Here is a 27,991-nt window from a genome sequence, read left to right as displayed (position 1 = left end):
GGTCAGTGTGAGGTTAATGGTCGGACTGGATGATCTTCAAGGTTTTTTCCAACCTCGATAATTCTGTGATTCTGTGAACCTCCACGCTGCGCGCGCCTGCCGGGGATGGCGCCCGCGCCCCTGGGCTGAGGCGGCGGGGCGGGGCGGGAGGCGGGGCCGGGGCCGGGGCGATGGGGACCGGGGGCGTGGCCACGCAGGTCACGTTGCCCACCTTCCGGGAGGGGGCGTGGAGGCAGGTGGGAGGGCGCTTCCGGCGCGGTGCATGCCGGGATAGCATCCGAGGCCTCCGCTGCGGCGAGCGGCGCGCTGCGTTCCTTGCAGGTGTTTCTCTCCCAGGCGGCAGCCCCCTTCCTCGGACCGCCGCCATGGCGATGCAAGCGGCGAAGCGAGCCAACGTGAGTGCTCTCCCCTGCCCCCTTCCTGGCCCGCCTCAGCCCTCCGGGGCGCTGAGGAGGGGTCCCCGGGCCCGGAGCTGAGAACAGGCCTTCCCGCCCGGTCTGGGTGCCTTCCGCGTCCCCGGCCGAGGGAGCCCGTCCTCCTCCAGGCAGGCCTCTTGACTGGCAGAAACTCTTCAAGTCTGTAGGTGTGGAGGGTTAGAAAAGGACCAGCGAAGCAGGCGGATTCTTTCAGTGATGTTAGCCCCAAGATTTAGCACGTAGGCTGCTGCTTTTAAGGTTTGAAGTGAGTGCTCTAGGTCTAACGCCGTATGTTGTTTCTGCATCAGATTCGGCTGCCTCCAGAAGTCAATCGGATCCTGTATATTAGGAACCTGCCATATAAAATCACAGCGGAGGAAATGTATGATATTTTTGGGAAATACGGGCCTATTCGACAAATCAGAGTGTAAGTATTTTCGTTTTCTTTGAAAAGTTAAGGTTTTTATGTGCTTTAATATATCTGTTGTATGTCAGTAATCTATTGCAGAAGGTAGAAACTGGATTTCACAGCTGAAAGAGTTAAATGCACTTTAGCAGTATCCCTCTGTGCCAAAGGGGGATGTGGTGATATTTCTCTAACTGTGAATTCCTTAGAAAATAACATTGCTGGTAGGTAGGGTGAAAAAACTTGATGTGAACTTAAGTAAGTTGGCAAAAATATGAGAGACTTACTTTCTTAAGTAAAGCTTAAATACAGCTTGAATACAAGCAGTTTTCATATTTAATGAGTATTAGATACTTAACTAATGGGAAAATAGAGATGTTACTATTGCAGCTGGACCCGTTGAGTAGAAACAAATACTAGAAACAATTCCCTGTCCGTTGGATACAGCTTGTTCCCGAGCCACACAGTCTGGATAATGGTGATCTGACTGTAATTTTGTTTTAAAATGCATTGAGGTTATACGTGGCTACAGCAAGTCAGAGGTTCTTCTCTTTAGTTATTTCAAATATTGAAGAACCGAGCTCTGATACTCCTTGTTATTCTCAGTGCTGTCTGATTGTTGTGGATTAAATCATAACTTTATCTGGTTAGTGTTATGTTTTGCTAAGTTTCTAGGGGAAAGAGTTGGCTGAAGCTGGAATTTGGGAAGAGCATTTGAGAACCATAGTAAGGCTGGCTGGAGTATGACACTCGTACAAAAGGATTTTTTTTCCTCTTCTGAGGAAAACTATTTAGGAAGGGGAGGGGGAGGAAACAAAACTTGATGTTTAATACGTAAAAGAAAACATTGTAAGTCACGTTTCAATAGACGTACAAATAGAAATGAAATGTAGGTTATATTTGATACGGGGTTTTTTGTACTGCTTTTATCCGGATGGTGGCAAAATAACCTGCAGCATCTCTGAGTTCTTGACTAGGTTGCTGATCAGAGCAGAGCAGAATGTATCCTTGTCATTTATATCACTCTCCATTTCCCCAAGCTCTGAGACTGGGGTGGGTAATTAATCCACAATATGTTTGATTGTTTTAACTATGCAGAACGTAAATATGTAAACAGTTAAACAGACTGAACTTTACTACCCCAAATAGAAGTGCTCATTCCAGAACCATAGTGATTAAAAATGATTGTTCAGTGTATAGAATAAAGTGAGTTTTACGTATAGAATTGCCTTCAGTAAACAAACAAGGACGGGGGTGACATACTGCTGATGCTGTGTTGGAATGTGTAGCTAGTGAGATCCCTTTTGACCAGGGAGGGGCAACAAAAGTGACTGGGGAAGTGGCTAAAGGAACAAGGGGCAGCATAAACTTACTGCTTGGCTAAATAGGTGGAATTCTTCACTAATAAGCATAAAGGAGACTTAATATTTAAGGTTTCTGGAAACATGTAGGTTGGAACAGCGTGACAGTGGGACACAAAGAATTAAGGGTTGTCAGGGGAGCTTTCCATCAGAGCAGTGTGCTGGTGTATGTGTCCAACAGAGAGCCGTGGGCAGCCTCCCCACTACTAAGCCGCGTTGTTTTCCACAGAAAACCTGACATCATGAGACAAGGCATAACGTGGAACTCCCTTTGTAATTACTTTTGTGCTTTGTGCAGTTCTTATCCCACTCCTCTTCATTTTTGTACGCATCCCGGTGTGGATACATGTAATATCATTTGTCCTCAGGCGTTCTTTTCTAAGAAGCAAGCACTTTAGAGACAGTTCTGGTTATTAAGTTTGCTATAACTATCTGATCTTTTGTATTTATGAACTCTGCAGTCTCTCTGGGCTAGTTAGCGTTATGTGCCCAGACATGTCTCCTGTCCCTCAGGCAAAGGAAATTGAATTGACGGTCCAGTAGGTGATGGTTGGGTGTCTGAAGTGGTCTTGTACCAGTGGGACTGGTTTGACTCTCTAAATTGACTTTGTGATGTGCCAAGAGCTGTAGTCTGTCCTAGGGAGACATCTGATCCAGACAGCCATTAACTGACAGCCTGATCTTGTACTATTAAATAAAGCAAGCTAATCACCATAATAAAAACCTAAAGTATTTCCAGAAATAGGACAACCCCTGACAGCAACAGCTTCTGATAGTTGTTGTGGAGAGGTGAATTTCCCTTAATACAGCACACGCCTCTGTCACATTTTCCTGTCATCTCTGACTCTGAACTGTAACTGGAGATTGGTGTGGAAAGCAGGAATGTATCTTAATATCTAGAAAAAAAATGAGTTGTTTTTTAGTGAGGTTGCATTAGTTAATCTAACCTGTCACTGCTAAAGACTAATAGAACTATTTCCCGTTCATTTTGTTTAACATTAAAACTGATCTTGCTCTGCAGTGGAAACACTCCTGAAACTAGAGGAACAGCCTATGTGGTCTATGAAGACATCTTTGATGCCAAAAATGCTTGTGATCACCTGTCGGGATTCAACGTGTGCAACAGATACCTCGTTGTTTTGTACTATAATGCAAACAGGGTACGTACACTTGGGGTTTTTTTTAAGTTACCTGTGAACATAACTAGCCTTTCCCCAAATTGTTTGAAAAGACAGTTGCTTGGATATTTTTAAGAAATAAATGCAAACTGGTAGAGGGAGTGGATTGGATAAATTGTTAGCATCTTTACTTGGTGACTTGGGTGCAAAAAAAAAAGTGCCTTTGGATGAAGGGTGTAAAAAAGATGTTTCTGGTGAGTGTACATTGGAGAAGAGGAAGCAGGGGCCCTAAAACTGCACAGTTGCAACAGGATGTGAGATCTTGTTTACAGGTAAAAAGCCTCTGGGTTGTGATGTTCCACCTGTTACTGACAGTCCCCAGGGTCCTGTGGCATTCTCTGAGGTCAAGGACTAAGCGACGCTGTTTGTGTGTGATGTTGATGTAGTTCATAGTGACATTGGTTGCAGTAACTGGGAAATAACATGTCATCAGATGAGGTTATATTTTTCTTCTCACATCTTTTATTCTCCTAATTACAGGCATTCCAAAAGATGGACACAAAGAAGAAAGAGGAACAGCTTAAGCTTCTCAAGGAAAAATACGGAATTAATACAGACCCACCAAAATAAACTGATCTTTTTGGAAGACTGTTTTCAAGCCCTGCCATTGAGTTCTTGAACTAAACATAGAAATTCTCAATGAAATATAACTTTTTTAAAAAATTTGATAAGCTGTAATTTGAATCTTTAGATCTTCACATTAGAATTAAATGTAAAACATTGCAAGATTTGCTTTAAGATTAAATCCCCTAAATGGACGTGGCTTCTCTGTGTTGTAAGGGTGACCTGGTAAATGCTGCACGACTGCAGCCCTGTTTCTAGCAGGACCTTCCAGGATCAGACCGAGCAGGTTGAGTGTTTCGCACCTCCTGAAGTTCTGCCCAGTCTCCAGGGTGGATTTTAAGTGTGGCAGCCAGTTAACCCAGAGAGCTCAGGGGGCTCTGTATCAGCTGCCTATACAGAGGTAAACTTCACTTGCTACTCTCCGAAAATGGAGTGTTACAACTAGTCTCCCTGCCACAGGGATTTTTGTGCTATTTAAAAAAAAAAAAGGAAGTATGGTTTGATACTTCATCACACCTGAATATTGTGCACAAATTACTGTGCCTTTCTCCCTCTGGGAATGTTTGAAGGAGCCTGACTCCATCACATGATCATCAGGCTGCTTCTTGCTAGAAACCAAGCCCAAATCTATCTTTATAACAAAGTTTCTTTTACAAACTAGAAAATGAATAGCCTAACTGCTTAGGTGACTTCAGTCAGAATATCTTGTTTCCAGTGATTCAGACAAAACTGGTAAGCTGCAGTAAAATAATCTTGCTCTAATAGTGTGTTGCTGCAGGGCTGACAGTGGCGTGCAAGATCTTTATTGCGTGTACCCGGTTTGTACTGAGGTTAGTAGGAGTGACAGGAATACACTTCACACGTTTTAATGTTAAGTGGAGAACACCCAACCAAAATGAGATGGTAGATGATGGCAATAATTTTAAATACATGTAGTGCGATTGTTTTTTACTCGGTGTGTTTGAACTGTAATATATTTCATGTGCATAAATTGTTAGATGTAGCATCTAGTGGAGGAAAAATTTGATTCTTTTTCAGCACTCAGTCCTATGAATAAAAATTAGTGTGATACAGAGTATGCATAACCAGTATACTTTGGAACTGGAAAAGAATTAACTTCTGCCTCTGCTCTGAACCACCTGGAAGTTGTGTGAACATTGGTAGTTCTCCTCCTGCCTCGGGAGGATTTATTTTCTTGGATGTGATGTTTAACTCCCTGACCAGACAACTTCCAGCCAGTGCAGAACGTGAGCAGATGCAAACATACTTTGCTTGAGGATTTGTAATTTAAGTTTTTCAGTGCATTATACTGTTATAAAGCAATGTATCCATCTCCTTATCCTTAGATTTTTATTGAAATCTGTCACTTAACCATGCTGTTCTTCTGTCTATTTAGTAAAAAAATAAGTGTGTCTACGTTGTTTTGCTTTTTTTTCATCCAGGCTTGTTTTATGCTATGTTTCTGCATGTAGCCTTTCCTGTTAGAAAGGAAGTAATTCGTCACCTGCGTGTTTGTGATACAGGTAAGAATTTGTAGAGCATCCGTCCCCGTATGTATGTGAATGTTGACGTGTGGTCAGCCCGTGAGTGGTGGGGAAAGATGCCTGGCTGTGGGTACCAGCGTCGAGCGGAGGAGTTGCCATGTGCTGTGCGTGTTGTTTCTCAGCTGGGAGGAGCACGAAGGGTGGTGGTGACGCTCCTAACTGGCTGTTTCACCCCAGAGCAGCAGGGAGGAGGCAGCTGACACGGCTTGGGTGCCATTTTCAGCTTTGGGTGGGTGCCTGAAATCCCACCTTGTGCCTGACCGGGGAGCGCCCCGGGGATGGGGCTGCCTGTTCTGCTGCAGACGGGCAGCTGGGACGTGCAGTGAAAAGTCTTGCCCTTATGCTGTGGCTTTTCCACACCTCTGTCCTTCCTGTAAAACTGATGCTGCTTTTTCAGCAAGAAGCCTTGCAGGCCACAGCGCAAGGGAGACTTGGAGCTTGAGAACAGCTGGGGTTGTCTCTGGACTACAGACACGTAAAGCTCTGCCGTGATGTCACTGCTTTCCCACTTGCCCAGCCCTGTGCCACTTCTGTCGGGTGCAGCTGTGATGCACGTACATTAAATGCAAAGCAGCTGTGATCTGTTGTCGTCCTCCTTAGGTGAGCAGTTATTCCTCCAGTGCCAGCTTGGTTTTCAAGTCTTGCCCATCAGATTAATACAAACCTAAGGCAAAAACCAGCTTGCCTTAAAAATGTTTAAGTGAATGAAATGCTATTGGAGGCCTTGCTTCTGTGTGAACTTTTTGTGTGAACTATGTAGCTTTTTAGGTGTGTGTGTGTGTGTGTGTATATATATATACACACATGCACCATGTACACACATACACACACGTGCCAAACAGTAGGATAACTGGGCCTGTTTACACCATGTGCTGGGCATTTAGAAGGCCCCTTGCTGTAACAGGAACTGGAGGTGCTTGTTACTGAGCTGGATTTACGCTTCTAATAAATAATAATAAATACTGATAATAAAATATCAAAATGCTAATAGTGGTGCCACATGCTGCCAGCCTTGTTTAAAATCATATGCAAATACCACATTGCTTCTGTCAATACCAGAGAGCATGGTGCTTGCACTGCAGTGTCTGTTTTGATGAGGATTTGATGCTGTTTGAAAAACATATATAAAAAGCAATTCTTTAGGGTAATAAGATTAATAAAAATTCCTTCAATGAATCCTCAAGATCAGCAGCTTTTGATTTCTCTGAGAGCTCAGCTGCTGCCTTTCATTAAATATTCCATTTCATACTTTTTCTTCTAGTGCCTGTTCGGGGCTTTGAATGTCCCTGCACATGTAAAATGAAATAATAATTTGTACCTGCAAGACAGAGGGAATGGAAATCGAATGCCCAGAGGATTGTTTTGATGAGGTCTGCTCAAGATTTTGTTTGAAATGTAATATCAAAGGACAGGGAAATGAGTTTAGTTATATGAATGGCAGAGGGGGCAGCAAATAAGGCAGATGTTACCAGCCTTGTACTCTGCATCCGTGCTGGTTTTTGTGTGTGCTCACTTCCCATTTAATTTTTCAGGAAGTAGGGCATGAAATTAAGCCTGGAAGATCATTTTTTTCCATAGATGCTGTTCAGAAATTAGTAACAAGAGCATATCTGATTACACAGGCAATGACAGTAAATTTTTTCCAATCCATTATATAGTGTTAATAATTATATGTACTGTGTTGATCGATGATACAATTAAATAAATTAACGCATTTGCAGTCAAATAAAGAGCTGAAGATTACATTTCCTTGAAGACTTAATTTCCCTAAGTATCACAAAGCACAATTAGTTTTCCTTTCAGATTTTTTTTTTTAATGAAATTGGCATGAAAAATGTAATAATCTCTGCTTCCAACAAAGGTCTCTGCAGAGAAAGGGTGATGAGGGAAAAGAGCTCCATCACCCAGCTGTAATAAGGATTTTACAGACTCGGTAATGCCTGGGTTGTACTGCTGAGGGCAAAAGGAAAGTGCACAGCAGCTCTGCAGATACAGACGATAAGACTGAATATAATCAGCTCTTAAAGCCCAGCAGGAACACGTTTTCCCCTGGTAAGAAACGCGGCAGAAGTGGAAGGGCAGAGCGATGCCCTACCCATTGCTTTAGACGCAGCAGAACCTTGCCAACGGCAGGACCGAGAGACGATGGGGAGCACGTGGCCGTCCCAGGTATGCTGAGCCACTCCTTTGCACCACTGTTTGCTTTTGAGGCATTCAAGAAAGGCCCCAAACCAGGTCCTTTATGTTGTTTTTTCTTTTTTTTTTTTTAATGAGCAGCTAACTTAAACAGGGCCATCGGCAGGAGCAGCTTTAGACCAATGTGCTGAATCAGCCGGTGTTTGAGAGGCGCGATGGGGCTGTTACGTTTAGCCAAGTCATCTATAGGAGCTCACACATCTGCCACTGCTGCAACCCAGCCTGCCATCTGTAACCCACTGCTGAAATCAAGACCAGCGGCAGAGGCCGGGGCAGTGCCAAAGGAGACCAAGACCTTTTAAAAGAATTTGGGAGAGCTAGTGGGCACCAAACCCCAGCAGGTCTAATTCCCTATTTATTAACAGGAATTTAGCTTGTCCTAAACCAAAGAACTATTAGGGAAACGTGGATGTGTAACTTTGCTGCTGCAGTGATCCCAGATTTCCACCAAAAAAAGGGTCCTGAAAGGCTTTTCATTTCTTTACAGAGAGGGGAGCAAGAAAAACATTTATTCCACCAACCCTTGGTGAATAACAGTAAGTGATGGGTTTTACGGGCTTATTAATTAACAAACAAAAATTTATTTTCTAGAGAAAGAAGAGCGTGAGCTGTAGTCACTGCCAGATTGCCAGTCTTGCTTTTCTGTGTTCCTTCTCTCTCTCAGCTCCAGGAGTTATCACCTGGAGATACCTGTGTAGCTTTGCGGTCTGTCTGCTCACTCTAGGTGTGTTCTTACACACACTCACACAAGGAAATAGCTCACCACCTGCCTGGAATCCTTCCGTCAAAAAATCCATTAGTTGAAAGCTACGCAAAGAGTTTATAGTCAAGTTAAACAAAAATAACATCCTGACCCAGTGATGCTCTTTTTTTCTACGGCAGAGGGGAAAAATCAAGTTTAGGCAAAGCAAAGTAACAGCGAAGAAGCAGCTTCGCTGATCAGATCCTGCTCCTAAAACCAGGTGAATGACTCTACACATCCTTCTGTTCCCTGGGGAGGAACCAGCCTTTCGTGAACTCGTATAACCATCAAATGAAATACATCCTGCTCAGTCTCGAGTGCCAGGAGCCCAGCGCACAAAGTTTGCAGGCTGTGTAAACAGCATCAAGAGCTGCAGCCTAAAAAACCCCAGTGTTCAGTGGCCACATCATCCCACAGCGCAGATTTGGTTTGTAAAGTGGATGCACATAATTCTGCTCTTTTCTAGCCTTTCTCAGCTCCGGTAGAAAATTTTACACTAGTTTTACTGTTGTAAAGGCACAAAATTGGACCAGCACTGCATGTCTTCGAGAAGCATCGCTTTCCACCTCTTCAGCAGCCAAATTTTGGCCAGCTGAGGGGCTGCCAGCAGGGCAGGGGAGCTGGAGAGTCAGGAAACCTCTCTGTCCCTGCAGCCCTTACCTGGTACCTGGTCCCACAGAGATCTCCCACTGTGCCATCTATAACAGAAGCAGTGCACAGAATTATATGTATTTCATATAAGAAGAGAAATAATTAACAAAAATGAGTTGATGTTTGTTTGAAGAACTTCTTATACACCAAAAAATTCCAGTGGCCAGAGGAGAAAAACAGAAAATTGAAACTGTAAAGTATTGAGATTTTATTGGTTTTTTATATATACTTTTAATTCTTAAATGAGACAGTATTTTTTAAAACAGCAGCAAGCAGAACGTACAAGTTGAGAAAAGTGGCAGCGCAGGTAACTCTGTTTGGCTAATGCCCGTTCATGTACAAGGCGTACATTGGATTTTTTTGAGCACCTTTTGTGTTTTTTTTTTTTCTTGGTTTAAGTGTACAGTAAGGCAGTGGTTTTTCAATAAGGAATATATATATATTTATATTTTATATATATTTTCAGTCATCACTGTGAATTCTTCTTACATGCAAATTAAATAAAATGTACAACTTGAAAATGTTACAACGGTAGACATTTTTCCCAAAGCAAAGCTTCTAATAAAAGGCAAATACGGACACCACAAAGTTAAAGAGAAGGAAGGCATAAGAAACTGAACGGCAGGCGCTATTGACAGGACAGCTTGAGCAGGGAAGATCGGGATTCCAGTGGAGATTTCTCCCGCTGCTGGCAAGGCGAGAAAGAACGGATGGTTATTAACAGATGTCTGCAGCCAACTCCCTCGAGAAGATTCACTCTAACCTGAGAAGCTCCACATCAAAGAGGAGAGTAGCGTTGGGAGGGATGACCCCAGGGTGGCCTGTGGCTCCATAGGCCATCTCGGGTGTGCAGGTCAACTTTGCTCTTTGTCCTAAGCTCATCTGGGTTTTGGATGTTGGAGAAAGAAAAAGAGAAGACAAGAAACAGTTATTAGGAGGAAAACAAAGAACAAATCACTGCGTGGCAGATTTACAGAACTGAGGAGCGTTGGGACCATCAGACTCATCTTTCAGCTTCAGGCTGAAGCTGCCCCAAACAGCTCAGACATGGGTCTCCTGACTCCTCTGGCTTCTCACAGCACTTACTGAAGTTGCCAGAGCCAGTCTGGGAGTCACACAAAGGCTTTTTAACGTATACTTTGGTCCATCCTGCCTACGCTGGGGCCGCCTGTAGGTGTGAGTTTTCCTTCTGCGGAGCGCAGGGTACAAGTAACACCATCAGTGGGCATTAGGAAAAGACTCTCAGTAAGAGACAGGACCAGAGCTTGTATTTCAGGAGAGATCAGTGCCGAAACGCAGCTGGGTTCAGCTTCTAGAAAGTGTTCAGCAACATTTTTCCTTCTTCAGCCACCACCAGGGACAACTTCAAAACCACTGCTCAAACGCTAATGCTGCAGGCACACAACCTTCTGCTGTTGGGCAGATGCAAAGCAAACAAATCCTACTTAAAAGAGGTACTTATTTCCCTAAACTCAGCCCAAGCCTGAGGACAGGCATCTCACCTCAGGGACTGCTTATTCCGGCAGAGAGCTCTTGCCCCTGGGATGGACAGAAATGCTGATTTCTCTCACTCCAGACTAGCTCTGAAGGTAACAGTGATCTGGGGTATCAAGAACCAAATCCCTGCTCTTCCAACAGAGCATTTTGAGGTGGAACATTCTTAAACTGCTATTCATGCACCATGTACTGGTGATTGAATATTCACTGGCCGGGAAATAATCCCTGATTTGAAGCAGTGATTCAACTCGGGCCTCTCTCCCGAGATCGGGCACATCACTGGACTACAGATTACACGATATCTCCTGCTGAATTTTTTTCAAGTCCTACAAAATACGCCAAAGCTTTGATCACTTTACATAGAAGAAAAATGTGAACGTGAACTTTCCCACATTCAGGGAGTATTCATACCATGGGGCTGAGGGTGTAGGAGCCGATGACCTCCCCTGGTGCCTGCCGGGGTTTGTGTGGGGCAGGCTGTCTGCTGCTCTGACAGCTGGTAAGTCATGCCCGGGTTTTAGGCACAGGGCAACCTTGAACTGTCAGAAGTTGAGCAGAGAAATGCAGACGCTGCTGACGTGTCAGTCATTAAACCAAGGTTTGAAAAATCGACGTGCTAGACACAGTGAACTGCCTTTTTCCAAGTGCCTTATGTCAGTCACGCTCCCCAAACCCCTCAAAAGCCTGGGGTGGAAGGAGACAGCCACAAGCTCGACTTCAGACAGTGTTCCACTAGGAGGAGCAGGAGGGCAGCGTGTTGCCTCACTGATTACTGGAATGGCTTTCAGTCAGGGAGCCAGAACAGTCAAGGAAGGGATAAACTGATTCACCCAACACTTGTTGCCACGGCTTTATCTGCACTGGCTTCTGGTATCTACAGCATACTGGGGTCCTGAGCTCCTCTTAGGCCTTACTGCGAAGCAAATAATAAATGTCCAACTCAAATCCTTGAGAGGAAGGTGGGTATTTTTCAGAAAGTCTAGAATTCCTCAAATGGATTTCTTCTCTGGCTGGAGAGAAGGGAATGCTTGCACTGCTTTCTCCATAGGGCTGGAAACCATTTTCTCTTCCACCCCTCTCTGGAAAAACATGGTTGCAGAAATTCTCAGTGGATTGTTTCTCATTTAGCATGCTTCCCTTCTCTCTATTTAAGCATAAGAAGTTGTTCCTATTATAGTTGTCCCTATAATAATATTTGAGCAGTTTCCTCCTACACTGAGCTCTAGGACCCCGAAACAGGGAGTCGTGAGGAATTTGCACCATGATCTCCTTCACTCTTGCAGCCTGATCGCACTCCTCCCACAGCGTGCCCTCACAACACTGCAGACAACAAGCGAGAGTTGGCAATGAATTGCGTTGTGTGGCGCTTTTAGGGTTCTACTGTGTTGGCACTCAAACTGTAATTAATGGAGGGCAGTTTCCTTTTTTCTTAGCATAGGGCTGGCCAGTGAATGTTAAGTTTTGTAGCTGGGAGCCTGAAGACATAAAAAAATTAACAGTGCAGTTTGGTACCTTATTCAGTAAGGGTCAAAATCTGTAGCTCGGTCATGGATGTCATCAAAAACAGCAGCTTGGACTTTTATGGAGTAACTGGATAGAGGCCACGCTGTAAAACGCTGCTACCAGGAACATTTTAGAGGCCACTGTTGTCTATTAGTGGAGCTGCCTATGGGAAAGGGATGGGGGCTTATGTGGCACACTGGCACCTCGGGAGGGGACTTCACGTCTCCCCTCCCAAACGCACACCACATGGAAAGCCTCATGAGTAGGGGATGTCCCTGGATGGTCAGAGGAGAACTACAGGAATTACTGTGCTCAAACGGACCATGCGTTCAGAAAACCACTCTATCTTACACTGTGATTTCCACTTGGTCTTGTCACCATTGCACTGGACATTGCTGTGCTCACACACCCTTCAGCTGGCTTGAAGTTCAGCCAGAATAATTCTTTGTACCTGTGTAACACCTTCTTCAAATCCTTTAATGACTTCTTGCCTGCCAATCTTGAACCTGAAAGGCTTGTTTCTGTCTCTGGAGGAATCAAACTTCTTTCCGTTCTGTAGCATTCCTGCCAAAACAAGACACAGAGTTTCAATCTATCTGAGCTACATCTAAATGTAAGTGCTGGCAGGGAGGGAAGGAGTGAAAAATTAATGTCTTGGTCACATCAGCTGCTCATTTCCATTTTCCCTTTGAAGCCTTACCCAAAACAGATAAGGCAGGAGAGTCAAACGCAGTGGTACCATAGTGTTACCTTTGCCTTCTAGTAATTTAGGCTCTAAAATGGAAATATATTCTTCTTATTATTCTTAATGCATTAGGTTATAAATCATATACCAAACATTGTACAGACATACAGAAGAGCTGTTGCTTGCACAGTGGCATTTCCCTGCTAAAGAAGATAAAAGCAGGCAAGGAACAGGTGGGACGCAGTAGAAGAGAGAATCCCAACGCAGATGCCTGATCCAGGCCTGCTCCTAAACACAAAACACCTCCCTAAAACCTACAGATAAAGAACCCAAATTTAATATAAATTCAACTGGGTTTACTTCTCATTAAACACTTGTATTTTAAGACATTGTATTAAATACATGTATTTTAAGACATTCTTTTAACAGCGTAACTAACTAAAGGGAATAGGCCTTCCGGGTACACGTCAGGTAACCAGGGGGCTGTTGCTATGTGTGGTCCAAAGGTCACCCCAGTCAGCAGGACCTTTCCACCTTTGGGTGGGAATGTAGATTAAAGTTTGGGAACTGTTGAGCCAAATTTGCTGCCAGTTAAACATCTGCAAGTACAGAGGAGCTCCTTTGACTTGTTCCTACAAATTTACCCGAGAATACCTAGAAGGAATATTTGATACTTTGGACTGTTTAACCTTCCCTCCTTGATATACTCAGGAGTAGTAGAATAATGTGCATTACACAAACGTGGCCATTCCACAGCATGCATGTGAAACTTCTACACAACATTACAACTTCATGTGCCTCCTCCTCATACAGAAAGAACAGGAAAGATTCTGCATTCAAAACTCTGAAAATAGCAAAGACATTTATATGAATACTCTACTACCCTCATTCTTTACGTTTTCATTCAGCCACAAGAGACAGTCACAGGAACACCCTACTCATTCCTTCTGATGGGCACAACACTGTTTTAACCTATATATTATGAACACATGCCCAGATTCTACAGCAGCACTACCTGATTAGGTATTCTCATTCTCTTTTCAAACAGTGGATAATTATGGTTGTTTTCAACTTAAAAGTACCGGGTAATTCCTCTTTCAAAATGCTATACTCTGGATATTGGAAGGTTGGTCTGATATTTATATATTAGCATCCTTTCTTTGTAATGCTGTAGTGCCAGTATTCTGGGCATATACCATGACTGTCCTGTGCAAGGTGCTGCACAAAGAAAAGTTCATGAATAAGCAAGTATCTGAAAAGGTTTCTAGTTGAAAACAGCATTATCAGGCACAGCTTTGACAAAAAATGCTGAGAAATACTGCCTTTATGATCCAATATGAAAAATACAGTCTTACTAGTTTCTTTTCATTAAAGCAGTTTATTAATAGATCAGTTTGATGCACAAGTTTTATTTTTCAGTGAAAACCATCAGTTATTGTCTGGACAACAAAGAAAAAGGCTTATTTTGCTTGATTAAGAAGTCTGTGTTATGAATCAAAGGTAAAATATATGAGATGTGCCAGAATGAAAAAGCAAGCATAAAAGGGTAGGGTTCCTCTTACTAACCTTTATGCTTCTAAGATGTAGCCAGCTACTTCTGAGCTAATTACTCTGCTTCCCTCTATAATCAAGTCAGAGAAAAATGCACTTTTCAGGGGGTAATTCATCTAACGAAATCTAGGGGTCTACATTAGGACATAATGAATTGCATCCTAGCAGTGCCTATTTCTCTGCAATGAATATAAGGAGAGTCCAAACAACTAGTTCAGACATCGATGTCTCCAAATTCATTAGTAGCTAAATCAGTGGTGATGGCATTCTGGACTTGCAGTAATGAGTACACAGTACCTGATCGTTCCAGTGGGGTTCTGTGTCTATAGATATTTTACATCAATATTAAAACCAAACGCCATATTAAGCCAAATCAGCTGTTGACCAAGTCCAACATTTGTCAAAGTTGGTACTTCAGAGAAGTGTGTGTGTGTGTATAAGGCCTCAGGAGGAAAATTATGGAATAACCTGCCAATAAGGTATGTTTCATAGCCTTCACCATTAGACTTGTCATATTCCTTAAGTTCTTCACAGTGAAGTGTTTTATGTATGTCCCGATGAAAGTACATACACATACTATGAAATATATCATCTCAGTGATACCCCTAACCACCCCACACACGCTCCCCCCCCCCGCAGGCTGGGAAGTTGCACCAGCTGCCTGCACAAGGCTTTCCAGTTACAGACAAACATGGGTTCATTTGTAATGTAGAAAACCAGCCTGCGTGTGGAGGAGGGCAGGCAGGGAGAAGCAGCTCAGGGGGGGACTCTCAGGCACATCATATAATCCTTTTTGAAGTATTTGATCTTAAATTTAAATGGCAGTCCTTCCTCACAGCAATTTTATTTTTAAATATATCATAAAACCTTATGATTCTATGAAATGGAAGGAGACTATTACAGAATCCCAATATTTAGTAGTTTTAATATAAAAACTTAGTACTGTCATTACAGTCTGCCTGTTCAAAGCATATGCAAACATTAATTATTCTTCACAGCAGCCCAAGGAGGTAGAAGAAGATATTTATTATAAAATAGCCTCAGTCTGGAACTTCAGATTCAGATGCAAGTTCCACAACACTTTAGTATGCTTTCACTTCATTCTGTAACTAAATCCTATTAAAATACTTAGCTTAAAGGTCTGATGGTTTACTAAATACTACTCATCAAACTGGCGACGGAACCAGAATTAACTCTTCAGAGGTCCTGACAAGAGCTACTGGACAATGTTTCCCATTTAAAATAATGTTTCCATCAGCCCAGGAGCTCACTAGTCTAACATACATCATATAAACACTGACTCTCATTTCACCATCAAAAACCTATAGAAGATGTGTTAGGCCTTATAGAAGAAAACAGGCTGCTTCTGTGTTTACAGCAACATCCTATTTTCAGCAACGGCTGAAAATTCATCAGGTGATGAATTCAGAAATGTAACCTCCTCTGTCATCACCCCACCTTATTGCTTTTGGAGGACAAACTGGGATTCAAAGACTCAGATGTGTCCATATGCGCTGAAGCTCTGTCAGGAGGGTCAATTTTTATACGACTGCCCTTTAAATGCCCATCTAGTTTAGAAATGAGTCAGAGTCCCCATGTGCCCTGGAGAAGTTCCGATCCGGATTTAGATCTGAACTTTAGATCTTTTTTATCTCCCTACTTCTGAAAGTTAGAGTTGACTATTCAGGCTCCTGGGAGCTAAAGCAGCATAATGTTTTATTTTCTCTTGCTAATGCATCAATTGATTTTCTTTTTGTGAAAAAAATTGATTTGGTTAATATTCTTCAACAAGGATGGATGCCCATCTTCAGCCTGCTAGCACCTGTATTTATCTAGCAAGGAGAAAAAACCCCACAATTTCAAACTGAACAACGACACTGTTTTGCAAAGTCAGAACAATCAATAAGAGTTTTGACTGAGCAAGGGCATCTAGATGCATATATGCTTACTTGTTGTAATAACCTTAAATCTGATTCTGAAAGTTAACAGTCGTTGTGTTAAATAATTAATTGTACAAACTCAGTTATCAGAATATCGTGCGAATTTGAAAGCATTCTGATCTACAAGGTGTCCTAATTAATAACTAGGCTTTAAAATTTAGGTGGCTGTAGAAAAGGAGAAGTTTCAGATCATGTGTCCTGCCGAATCACTGCCGTTCAACTCATTGAAGCTGAAGATCAAAGAGTAGGGAAATCATTTTGTTAAGGAACATGACTAGGGACCCATCTAAACTGCCAAAAATACAATGCCATTTGGGCTAAAACAGCATGAAAACAAAACTTCAGTCTAGGTTTAACATAAGCTATTATTTCTTATTAAAACATAGGTGTGTCTGTACTACTCTTTTAACATGAATTCACTAACTGAGGTCAGTCAACCTCAGCTAAGATTGCATCATTTAAGTCTGTTTCCTAAGGGAGAGGGCTAATGACACTGTACTTGCCTAATAACTTTTGACTCTTTTAGCCAATTGCAACCAAGTTTGACAGAGGAGTAGGGTTCATACTGACATAAAGATCCTATGCATGTAATGAAAAGAAATCTGCATAGGAAGAAGATTCTCTAAGTGCTTCTACCAAGAGAAAGGCTCAATCTTTACTTGTTATCAGAGAACCTGTATTATTGAGAAGAGGTCAGGAACAGAAAGACATGAATGTTGCCACTGGACCACAGGCCAAGTTTCTTTTTACCAGAGGGCTCCTTCATCTGAGAATTCAACCAACCACATAACACAAATTGACAGAGCCAGCCCAGCTATTTAGACACCTAACTTACACCTATGGACCCAACAAAACCGTGCCCCAAACCACGCCCAAACCATTATCTACACAAGAGATGGATGGAGAGAGAGAACACAGCCTGTCAAGCTTACGTGCCTGAAAGGTAGAAACTGAGTCCCAACGTCTCATCTAGGCTATTTCTAGTTAATGGAGAAAGAGGTATCTCCAAGAATGATTCATCCCACCTAGATTTAGGACTGCAATAACCTCCTATAATTGCTTACCAGTCTCAGTCAACTAACTCAAAAAAGATAAAAAAGTTAACAACATTAATTTTAAATGCTAGACTGCCAGCTTTTTATAGGGCCCTAGTGAGGAGGTATTAACTCATCCATCCATACCTAAATGAAGTAGACCAAATTGCATCCCAGGCTTCACCAGCTCCAGTGTTTACTGAATTATTTGTCTTTTCAGTGTTGACACATTCTGGGAATCAGAAGATGGAGATTCTAATCCAGGACAAATCGTTTGATTTCGCTAGTTGCTCTCCTTTTATCCTGTACAATGGGATTCACCTGCCTCACAAGTATTAAGGGGACAAATTGAATTGGTGACTTTCAAAAAACAGCAACATTCATCTGCGAAGTATTCCATTACCTTGTTTTTTCAAACTGTAGTTACCTACAGAATATAAAGGCAACACACACGCTTGAAGACAGCTACTTTCTGAACATATGTTGGCAGCAGAAAGAGGGGCAGATATTCAGAAGGTGTTTCTAGGACACTATCCTGTTTTGTTTTATGTAGACTGGAGGTTCTTCAGGACAGGGACTGTATTTTGATGCCCTTTAATGCAATCACCTTTCCAATTATGCCTTGTAATAAATCTGTGCTGTTATAAACTTGCCATTCGGTTTGGTTCCTAGGACTCCTGGAGGTAGCATTTGCTGCAGTTAGTGTTGCTGTGGGTTGAGAATTTTTGATCTCAAGTGTTTCTTTTCTTTCTTAAAATATATTGTTTCTGTGTCAAAGTATGTCAATATTCTGTCACGAGAATATCACAAAGGCTGGAAATTCTGATTTTCCCCCCATTTACAATCTGTAACTATTACTAATATACACTTTCAGTCTGGAAAATATATTATTGGGAAGTTTCTACACTGACACCTTCAGAGTGTATAGAGGAAGACAGTTCAGCAAAGCGGAGTTCAGCATAATTGCATGGGAGTGGTGGGAGAACCACAGCTATAAAGTCACAAATCACATCCCAGGTTGCTTTACATCAACAGAACTCCACTGATTTCAGTGGTGTTATTCACATTTTACATTAAAATAGATCAGTTCTCTTCAGGACTCAGTTCCGACATACTGTGGTAAAGCAGGACACTCCTCTGTGCTTAGCAGCATTCCCTCCTAGCTCGTGGCTGAGTCTCATTCTAACACACCTGAAAAACTTGTGGTTTCCCATCAGGAACGAGAACGGTTCCCCTATGTCTTAGCGTTAAATGGAGAGATCTGGGCAACGCTTTTCTAGGCAAATACAGTTGGTGCCTTGTGTTTCTGCTTCCCAGGGTAATGCCTAGAGGACCTAATGTGCCTCAGCTCTCCAGTTCATTCCATCAGAATCCAGATCTGTGTAAGGCGGGTATCTCACACCTCTTACATCTTCATGTGCCATTTCAGTAGTACCTCAAAACACAGTTCACTGTTTTACACCTTTTCATCATAGCAACAGCTCCCAGTAATCTCTAGTTATACTTGGCCATGAACCTCCTTCCGGACAACCACGCAGTAAGTAGCCTATACCTCTGATCTCATTGATTTGATTGTCAAAGCAAACTATTTTCTGGACAAATTTGGCATCTCAGCAATTTTACTGATGAAAATTGTTTCCATCAGAAATAATGATTGTTGTAATGGAAATAAAAAGTGTTGAATGTGACCCGGAGGATGCTTTCATTGCCTACGCTAGGTTTGAACAGTGGGCCATCTTACTGTGTCCTGCATGGGGACTTGGGCAACTGAACTGAGAAGGGAAGCATGGCTTTTCAAGGGAAAGGTTCAGCAACAGAGGTTTAGTACCACTGTAAACACAAACTCAGTTTTTCCCTGCTAATGTTTCCTCTGCTTAACATAAACAAAGCCTTATGAGGAAAAAAGGATTTGCTGGCTTAGACTGTATTTTTCTGACAGTTTACAGACACTTAAGAAAAAATGATTAATCTTATTAGGGGAATTTTCAGTCTAGAGGGCTAATAGTTGAAGAGACTGGGGGGTGCATTTCTGCAGCATATCAGCTCTTTACCACAATTTTGTTGTTGTTATTTAAAAAGGCAAGAGCGATGATTTGAAAGTGCCATTTGTTGCCATGACAAACAATCACTGACCCGAAGTATAGAAATGGGAAATGGATAGTGGTGGTGGTCACTTCTTAGTTCCTGTTACCGCAGTCCACTTCAGTAATGGTTGATCTTCTCAACACAGGCAGCCTTGCTGCTTCATTTTCTTCATGTATTATATACTCATATATCTTTAATGTGGAGTAAGAGCAACACAATCAATTATTTATTATGCAGCTGACAGCATGCAATGAAGACACAACAGACAACTATTCAATAATGCATTACCATGCACTATATATCAGTGTTGCGTACAACTACAAGACAGTATGAAAGAGCCTTGCACTTAGCTTGACTTCACAGCCAAGAAAATTACATGCAATTGTCTAGTTCACTCTACTGAAAGGCATTATTCTGTCCTAACGGCTTTATAGATTTGCATATTTTTAAAAGAGAAGAAAAAGTAGATTTACCCTCAAGGCATATATGAGGCTCAATAAGCATATTCTGCATGAATTGTAAGGAGACCAAAACAATTCCTCTGGTATCCCATTGCCTTAAAACAGTCATTTTATTTTAGGGTTTGATTCTGTTACCATTACAAAGTTCAGCTGTAAAAAATACATGCTCTGCAGCATAAGGCAAATTTCATTCTGCATGGCAGAATCAGGTCAATCTGGGTATGCTAATGAGTAGGACAATAGATGTCTAAAGCAACATTTTAGAGACGATATGTTACTACAGAAATACTTTGCATCTCTACCCCTAAATACCATGTCCTCTAACACAGGTTCTGGAGGGAGAGGGAACGTTCCTGATCGGGCTGGGTCTTTCTGTCCCTGCCCTCTGGTACCAGCCAAGAAGCACAAAGAGCAGTTCAAGAGCATAGCTGTAACACAAAGAAGACATTTTGCAAGATTTCCCACCCAAACACATGCAGCAGAGCTTGGCCGAAGAATCCTGGCCATCTAGTGCACAAAGATAATAGAACAATACAATTGATCTTTTTTCTTTTTTTTTCTCGGTTTCATTCTCAGTCTCATCCTATGCCACAATACACATGTGTATTTCTTTCCCCCCCACCCCTTTTGTTTTATGATTGCCTATGCAATGGTGGTATGGATTTGATATTTTAGCCTGTAGCACATACATGAATGTGCAGATGACCTTCCACTGGGGAGTTATGCACTCAGTAGGGGGTTAAACCTCACTTGAAATAGGTGAACATGATCACCAGCTGTGCTTCAGTGTAGAGAAGGTCCCCAGCAAGCAGAAAAAGATCTTCAGACATTTAGAACTGTAGAATGGTTTGGGTTGGAAGGGACCTTAAAGATCATCTAGTTCCAACCGCCCTGCTATGGGCAGTGACACCTTCCACTAGCCCAGGTTGCCCAAAGCCCCGTCCAACCTGGCCTTGAACACTGCCAGGGAGGGGGCAGCCACAGCTTCTCTGGGCAACCTGTGCCAGTGCCTCAACCACCCTCACAGTGAAGAATTTCTTCCTTATATCTAACCTAAATCTACGCTCCTTCAGTTTAAAGCCGTTACCCCTTGTCCTATCACTACATGCCCTTGTAAAATGTCCCTCTCCAGCTTTCCTGTAGGCCCCTTTCAGGCGCTAGAAGGCTGCTATAAGATGTCCGTGGAGTCTTCTCTTCTCCAGGCTGAATAACCCCAACTCTCTCAGTTTGTTATCATAAGGGAGGTGCTCCAGCCCCCCGATCATTTCTTGGGGAAGTTTTGAGCATGACTCTGAGATCACATGAGAGAGGAGCTCTAGGAGAAAAGAACCAGCTTCCCTACTAGTTAATTCCTCCTCTGCTCAGGGAAAGGGGATATTAAAGGATCTGCCAGAAGAAACACCTTCCCAACCCAGTATAACAATACTGCATCAGCAGGTAGGTGTGCTTTAACGACGAGCTGTTCCCAGATTGGACATCCTTTGATTTTTAACTGTCTAGACTTCCAGTATGTGTGTCCATTTCTTTCTGAATAAAATATGTGCTGAAATCTTAATTTATCAGTGCAACACTTCATATTCCCTTGGATAGAGCTAGTAACAGCCTAGTGAAAAATCTACCCATCTCTAGTAGGGCACTGGATTAAGAGGCTGTGCATAGCCAAAGACAGTAAATTTGACCGTGGAAAAAGTATATTCATAATGTGTTACCACCTAACACCAAGATGTTAAATGGCATGTTGGCTTTTGGAGCATTCAGAACTGAAAAATAACATTTCTCCCCACATCCCTTGTGAATGAATGCTTCTTCTCTCCTGCAGAGAGAAATGCTTTTTTTCTCTCCTCCCCTGTTTACCCAGTTCTTTGTCACATCCAACCTTCTTAACGCATAGCATGGCCATACCTCATTCACAGAGGAGTGTTTTACTGAAACTCATCTTGACAAACACTGCAATCATATAATGTCGTGCAAAGGACTTAGCTACTGTTCTGTTCTCAAGTAAGAAGGAGAAAAACATTACTGGAAGAAGACATGCACAGAAGAAAACCAGAGAAGAAAACTCAGTTTATAAAAAATGGGTGTTGTCTGAGCCATGGACGAAGGCACAGTCAATATGCCAAGATTACATAGACTGTAAGTAAGTCAGAAGCAGACACTACCTTTCCGTCATGATCTCATATGTACATAAAACATACATAATGCAGAATTCAAATACTTTTTATCCAGGGTATCCAACTTTCTGATCCAGACTGGTCAGATATTCCTGTAATGTGTCTTATTTTAGAGATGTGGTATAACTTTCCTGGCTGGCATTATGCAATACCCCCTCCCTTCACAAGCGTTCAGAGAATTCCTGGGGAATCGTCTCCTGCCTGCAATTCCACGTGGGAAAATGAGACATGACTTCACTGGCACCAATTTGGGGCCGCCATATAGGGCCTCACTTCAACATAATACACACAGTTTCCAGGGTAATCAGGTAAAACACACTGCTGTTTCACTCAAGGAACGAGTCCCTTGCTCAAGAGTGGAGAAGAAGAGGTATCTAGATGCTGCGCTCTCTCCATTGATATGGACAGACCATAGACTTCTAGGTAGCTAAAGACAGTTGAGATTAATTCCACCCAAAACGACTTGATCACAGTCAAGATTAGTGGAAAAAACCAGTTTAAACCCAAGTTGGTTTTGGTTTGCATACCAAATGCCTTCCTGTGGATTATTTTGCCTAAGGTCCTTTAGTCGTGGTGACCACAGATATACCTAGATCTACCTAGTCACTTACTGTACAGTAATGCATACAGTAAACATTAGAAATAACAGAAGATAAAAGCCACTTTCAGTCTTTGAATGAACTCTGAGAAAGTTTTATTAACAAGTTATGTATTGGGTAACCCTCATTATGTTGTCAGAATTTCAGACTACCATTAAGATCAGATAAAAACCCAGCATTTTGCTAAGCAGTCTTTATCATCTGCTGCAACTTTCCAGTGGAAGTACGTCTTATTTGGATACCATTATTTTTCTAGGCTGTCTTTAAGATATATGAGATACACTCATCAAAGGAACAAATCTTTCTATAGATGTATAGTTTGTTCTTCCCACCTACTAGGAACACATCTACTTTCACAAAAAAGAGTATTTCTGCAGTATTGTTTTCAATGTAAACAGTGTTTTACATGCTCCAAGGCAGACCCGAGCAGTGTCATAAATACCACTCTGCCTGTAAATGCTGAGAGTATTTTCTGAAATAGTACTAGCTACAAAACTCTTCTTTTGCCACATTTATTTCCTATTTTTGTTCATTGTTTCTGGTGTTGCAGATTCTCATTGGTGTAAACTGGCACAGTTCCCCTGATATTAATGAAAGTACAAAAATATATGTAGCAGTTTAAGACCTGGATGGTGGTAATTTAAAGCTAAGTTGAATGATGCACTTGGGACTGTTCTCCAGAGCAGAATCCTGCAAGAATATGGAATAGTGTAGATTTGTGATCAGAGCAAAAAGCTGGATGTCAAAAAGAATAGGTTCTGTCACCAGACAGCTGTGTGAGTATAACTCACCTTCATTTTATTCCCTGTGAAACAACAACTGTAGTTTCAACAAGGTCAGAAAGAGAGTCACTAGCATATCCAGCAATAATATTATTAATTAATATACTTTGCCTTAGGTATCTTGAAAGGCTTCATTCAGTAATCCTGTAAAGTATCTTCAGAGCCACAGTGGAAAGGAGCTATTAACAGCACAGTTTGTTATTATAAATAGGTCTTTTCCATCTCTAAGTTTTGATCTCGGTGATCTTATAAACGAACTATGGAAAAAGTGGCAGCTGTTATCTTGACAGATGGGTCTCAGCCATTGCTCTGCTGGACATTAGACAGTCGTCTCTCTGGAGAACAATAGGAATTTCCAAGTGCCTGTATCTATTTTCATCTACTTAACAAGCCACTCATGTCTTGGACTAGTGAAGGGAAGAAGCAAGGAGAATGCAAAATAAATGTTTTAGGGGAAACATCTCTGAGAAATGGGTGAAAGACAGATGAGTATCACCTATTAGTGACTTCCCCCTTGAGTTTTACTGAAGCGACAGACAGAAAAAGAATCAGACGTTTCTTATAGACACAGTGGAGACAGGCACTTCCAGAAGGTGGGATACAGAAAGCCTTGTTCTGAGTGAAGTGCAGCCTATAGACAGCTAGCAGGACATGGTAAGTACAAGGATGCACCCACATTTTCAGCTCTTCCTAGAATTTAGCATCATCATCCATTCTGGACGTAGAGCTTTCAATCCAATCTTAAGGACAGACACAAGCCTGAGGAAGGTTCATCTTTTTTTTAAAGGGTGGTGGGTGGAGAGGGTGGTGCTGCCCACCTTTTCAAGCATAAAGACTTGCCAAGAGCACCACGAGTTCAACCCTACCTCAAGCCTGAATTTAAACCCATGTCCTTCACCTTTTCCGATGGTATTCTTGCCATCGGACAAACAAACACTCAATGGGATCACCCTCTATGCTCCCCCCTTGAATCTGTGTGGTAGCTGGAAATGGAAAATGATGGAAGTTGGGCAAAAACTAAGAAAGTAGTAATTAGAAAGGTCAGTGGGATGGGCATAGACCTGGATCCCAATCCTTGCTCCCAGGACTCATTAGATCAGCTGTGCCTGATGTTGTGTAGGGTTTGTCCCTGCATTGTTTTCATTGACTTTAGTAAGAGTTTGAGCATGGAATGCACAGACCATAATGTTTTTCCAAAAGCAAAACTATTTTCACACTCAGGACTGCTGCAAACAAAACACACCGTAAATTAAGCCAGTTTAGATACTACAAATAGAAATAGTAGTCCATAGACGCAAACAACAAAGATAAACATTGCCCAAAATACCTCAATAGCACAACAGAGTGGAAAACAACACAAGTTAAAAGTGGACCAAGCAGTGAAACATTACATAAACAAATGTATTATTACACCAGCAATGAAAAGCAGAAGATTTCAGACTCTGAAGCGAAATGTGCATTATCATCTGTAAAAGCAAAGACAGAGATGGTGAATACATTGCATAACTCACAGGAATTGCTGTAGACCAGACAGCTCTCTATCACGGGTCACACTATCTTTTATCATCCCAGTAAGTGTAACTGCAAAAGTAGCATCCTGTATGAGTAACTTACTATATGAAGTCTGTAAAAATCTGTTCCTAACAAATGGCAAAACCATACAAATCACAGTAACAAAGGATGTTTTTCTGCAGAAAAATAATGGATGTCCTGTTCAATTTTATCCAAAACTCCAAAGAAAATACAATTCAGGGTTGAATGGAATGAAACATTTTGCTTTAGGGAAAAAAAAAAGCCTTCTGTTCATCTGAAATGTTTCATTCTAGTGAGAATACATTGCTTTGTTTTCAGATTACTAATATGAACTATTTACATTCAGCTTTGTTGGGGTCTAGGGAGTTCTTGAACACCACCACCTTTCCAGTTATTTAACACCAAGTATTGTTTACCTACATCCAAGCTAAAAGACACCAGAGCTATTGAGGAGAAAACATAAAAGGAAAAGAGAAAAGCTAAAAATCATAATGACCATGCTGAAGGGGAGGCATATCAGATAAAATTCAAGTATCCAGACAGCCAAACCAGAGAAAAGAAAGGCAGAATTGACCTAAAATTTTGACCAAAGAATCTGAGATTTATGTGAGAGGGACACAGTTATCTCTTCTAAAATAATAGTTCACCCAGACACTCAGACGTATTCTACAACACTTTTAAAAATAATTGAACAGATCTTCCCTGATCAGGTAACATGGTTTACTCTGTAATCCATAACATGCAGTGTTATGGAACATGTAAAAGCTCAGTTCATTTAGGCTGCTGCTTCCATTTTTTTGTTTTGCACACCAAAGAAAAAGGTTTGTGGGAGTTAATTTATCTCAGTTTTGCGTACCAATTTAATGCTTAAACACGTATCTGCAGATTTACTGGCTGCCTGCATAGGGAGTTTCAGTGATCCTGCTCACAAGGGCAGCAATCACCCAGGCTACTGAGTCTTTGGAAATCATTCATCAGAATTTTAAGTATTCTGGCTGTTCATGTTATCAAACAGTTGCCAGGAGAAAAAGGAAGTAAAATGGAAAATTACATAAAACCAATGAACTTAAGTAATCTAAGTTTCAAATAAATTAAAAAACCCCTACTGATTCAACTCAAAATTGACATGGTTACAAATCCCTCTCCTGGGAAAACAATTTTATTTGTGGCTTTTTCAAGAAAAAGGATGCAGACAATTTAAATTTCTTGGTATATCTAATCTATGTTCCCTAACACAACTGAATACCTGCGAGCTTCTGCCTGCTCACGTGACCAAAGATCGCTAAGGACACAGCCAGGCACGCTTAAGCCATAACTCTATTTTAACAGGAACAAACCACATGAAAGCATGTTCTGCATCTCATTTTGCATCTCACGTGTTCTGCACAGTCTGTGGGCTCAGGCAGTATCCTAGAGACACAGAGCACCATATATTACATTCCTATTTTGTCTATTATAGGCATCCTCCTAGCACAATAAGTATCACTGTGTAGTAAAAACACTATTTTCACCAAATCCACCTACCATTTTTGGCACCATTTTGTGGCTTTCAACTTAGTAATCTGCCCTGAAGACAGGACATTTGATTTATTAGAGACCCCTCGTCATCAGTACTTGGTCTTTACCCACATGTAATTTGGATGAAGACTTCTCCTGTATGTCCATGACCTTGGCTAATGCTCCAAATAAACCTGTGTTTTACAGCTTATGATGTGCTCCCAAATGATGGCTTTCAAATTTTTTGAGTCTTTCTTTGATACCAGAGTCTCTGCTGAGATCCTTCACTGGCTCTATTTTCTTGTTGATAAGCTGAAAGGCTTAGCTGAGTTTTGGTCTTGTCTTGTTTCACATCAGTGGTTCCTGTCTCTTGCAGACATCATGGCACGATGAGGGTGCTCAGGTAGTCCTGTGGCTTTTCCTGACCACCAGCTTTGCGATGGTACCATGCAAGCTGTCTCTGCTGCCTTGTGCAGCTACTTCACTCTTCCATCACAACTCATATGTAGGGGAAAGCTCCATTTCTGTCACGAGCAAGGTTTTCAGTTCTGATGCTCAGTGGAGAACTTCATGTCAGGCAGGTTGTGGCAGGCAATCATAACTTCTGTTTCTGAGCTCCTTCTGCCCTACCGCACAGGTTTCACGGGATGGAGCTCAGGACCACCAGTCCCTGCAGGCTTGCAATATTAGCCTCTTCTCTGCCTTCCATAAAGTGTGGTAAGTCACTGATGGACGGACACCTGATCTTACATATACAGGGCACTGCTGCTTGCACCACATCCTGCATGTCAGCCTCAACACTTGGTGAAGGAGAGATATCTAAAGCTATCATATTATTTGCTGGATCAAAAGCCTAAGCTAGCCATAACAATTCTGGTAATTCAATTCTTGATCTATGCATATTTCTGTAATTTTTGTCTGCTTTGCCTTTTCAAGTCAAAACATCATCTGCCTTGCTTGTGCACTGTGTGCCCTAGTGTGTACCTTCTAGCAAGAGGATTATATACTGCTTGCTGTTCACGGGCTTCTTAGAGAGGCGGTCACATGTTTCAAAACCCAGTATGGTTGGTATTTAGCAGGCAATTGTCCAGGCAAAAAAACTGCATATAAGTTTTTGCACAGCTTGTGAATGAACCAGCGACCCTTTCTGTGATCTGTCCTTGTACTAAGGTGGCTTCCATCACATAAACAGCCTTTTCTGCAAAGATCTAAACACCTGACTCTGGAGATTATGACACTGGACTCCTAGACAGCAAATCTCAAATTAACATTTTGCTAAACAGTTTCAGAAATACATCTTTCATCAGTGCTTTCCCAAGGTTTAAAAGAAAGTAGTGTGATTTTTAAAAAAAAAAAAAAAATCTATAAACCAGCTGCATTTGAACTGCAACATTGCATTAAGCAGAGAAGTCATTTTTGGAACAAATGTAACAGCCTGCTTCTGTTTAGGTGTAATATTTTTCCTACTTCTGTTACACCAAATTATGTTGATAACACAGGCGCAGTGCACCTTGCAAGGAGCCAGAACTCAAACAGTGTTCAGTTGCATCTCTTTGAATGGACCTGCTTTATAACACCATGAAACCTAAATATTG

At 41.8% G+C, this 27,991-nt stretch overlaps 2 protein-coding genes across 2 annotated transcripts in view; one reads left to right on the top strand and one right to left on the bottom strand.

Moving 5' to 3' along the window:
• Window positions 1–245: 245 nt before the first annotated feature.
• Window positions 246–5,341, top strand: SF3B6 (splicing factor 3b subunit 6). The gene is made up of 4 exons (XM_074820158.1): window positions 246–395; window positions 725–843; window positions 3,205–3,343; window positions 3,842–5,341. The coding sequence occupies exons 1-4, from the start codon at window positions 366–368 to the stop codon at window positions 3,929–3,931; spliced, it is 378 nt and encodes a 125-aa protein (XP_074676259.1). The 5' UTR covers window positions 246–365; the 3' UTR covers window positions 3,932–5,341.
• Window positions 5,342–9,242: 3,901 nt separating this feature from the next.
• The window catches only part of FKBP1B (FKBP prolyl isomerase 1B), a 47,007-nt gene continuing 28,258 nt past the window's right edge, over window positions 9,243–27,991 (bottom strand). The window contains exons 3-4 of the mRNA XM_074820159.1: window positions 12,510–12,622; window positions 9,243–9,940 (exon numbers count right to left, since the gene is read on the bottom strand). Coding sequence (XP_074676260.1) covers window positions 9,812–9,940; window positions 12,510–12,622 — 242 coding nt within the window. The 3' untranslated portion in view covers window positions 9,243–9,811. The remainder of the gene's footprint in view (window positions 9,941–12,509; window positions 12,623–27,991) is intronic.

Source organism: Strix aluco, chromosome 3 (genome assembly GCF_031877795.1).
Source record: "Strix aluco isolate bStrAlu1 chromosome 3, bStrAlu1.hap1, whole genome shotgun sequence".
Lineage (NCBI taxonomy): Eukaryota > Metazoa > Chordata > Aves > Strigiformes > Strigidae > Strix > Strix aluco.
The sequence above is the reverse complement of the archived record's forward strand: the minus strand, read 5'-3'. Positions and strand labels throughout refer to the sequence as shown.

Excerpts from the sequence above, each read along its gene's own strand:
- SF3B6 (XM_074820158.1), top strand. The coding sequence starts at position 366 with ATGGCGATGCAAGCGGCGAAGCGAGCCAAC. Across the intron at positions 844-3,204 it reads CCTATTCGACAAATCAGAGT|TGGAAACACTCCTGAAACTA; the intron begins GTAAGTATTTTC and ends CTTGCTCTGCAG. Across the intron at positions 3,344-3,841 it reads TGTACTATAATGCAAACAGG|GCATTCCAAAAGATGGACAC; the intron begins GTACGTACACTT and ends TCCTAATTACAG.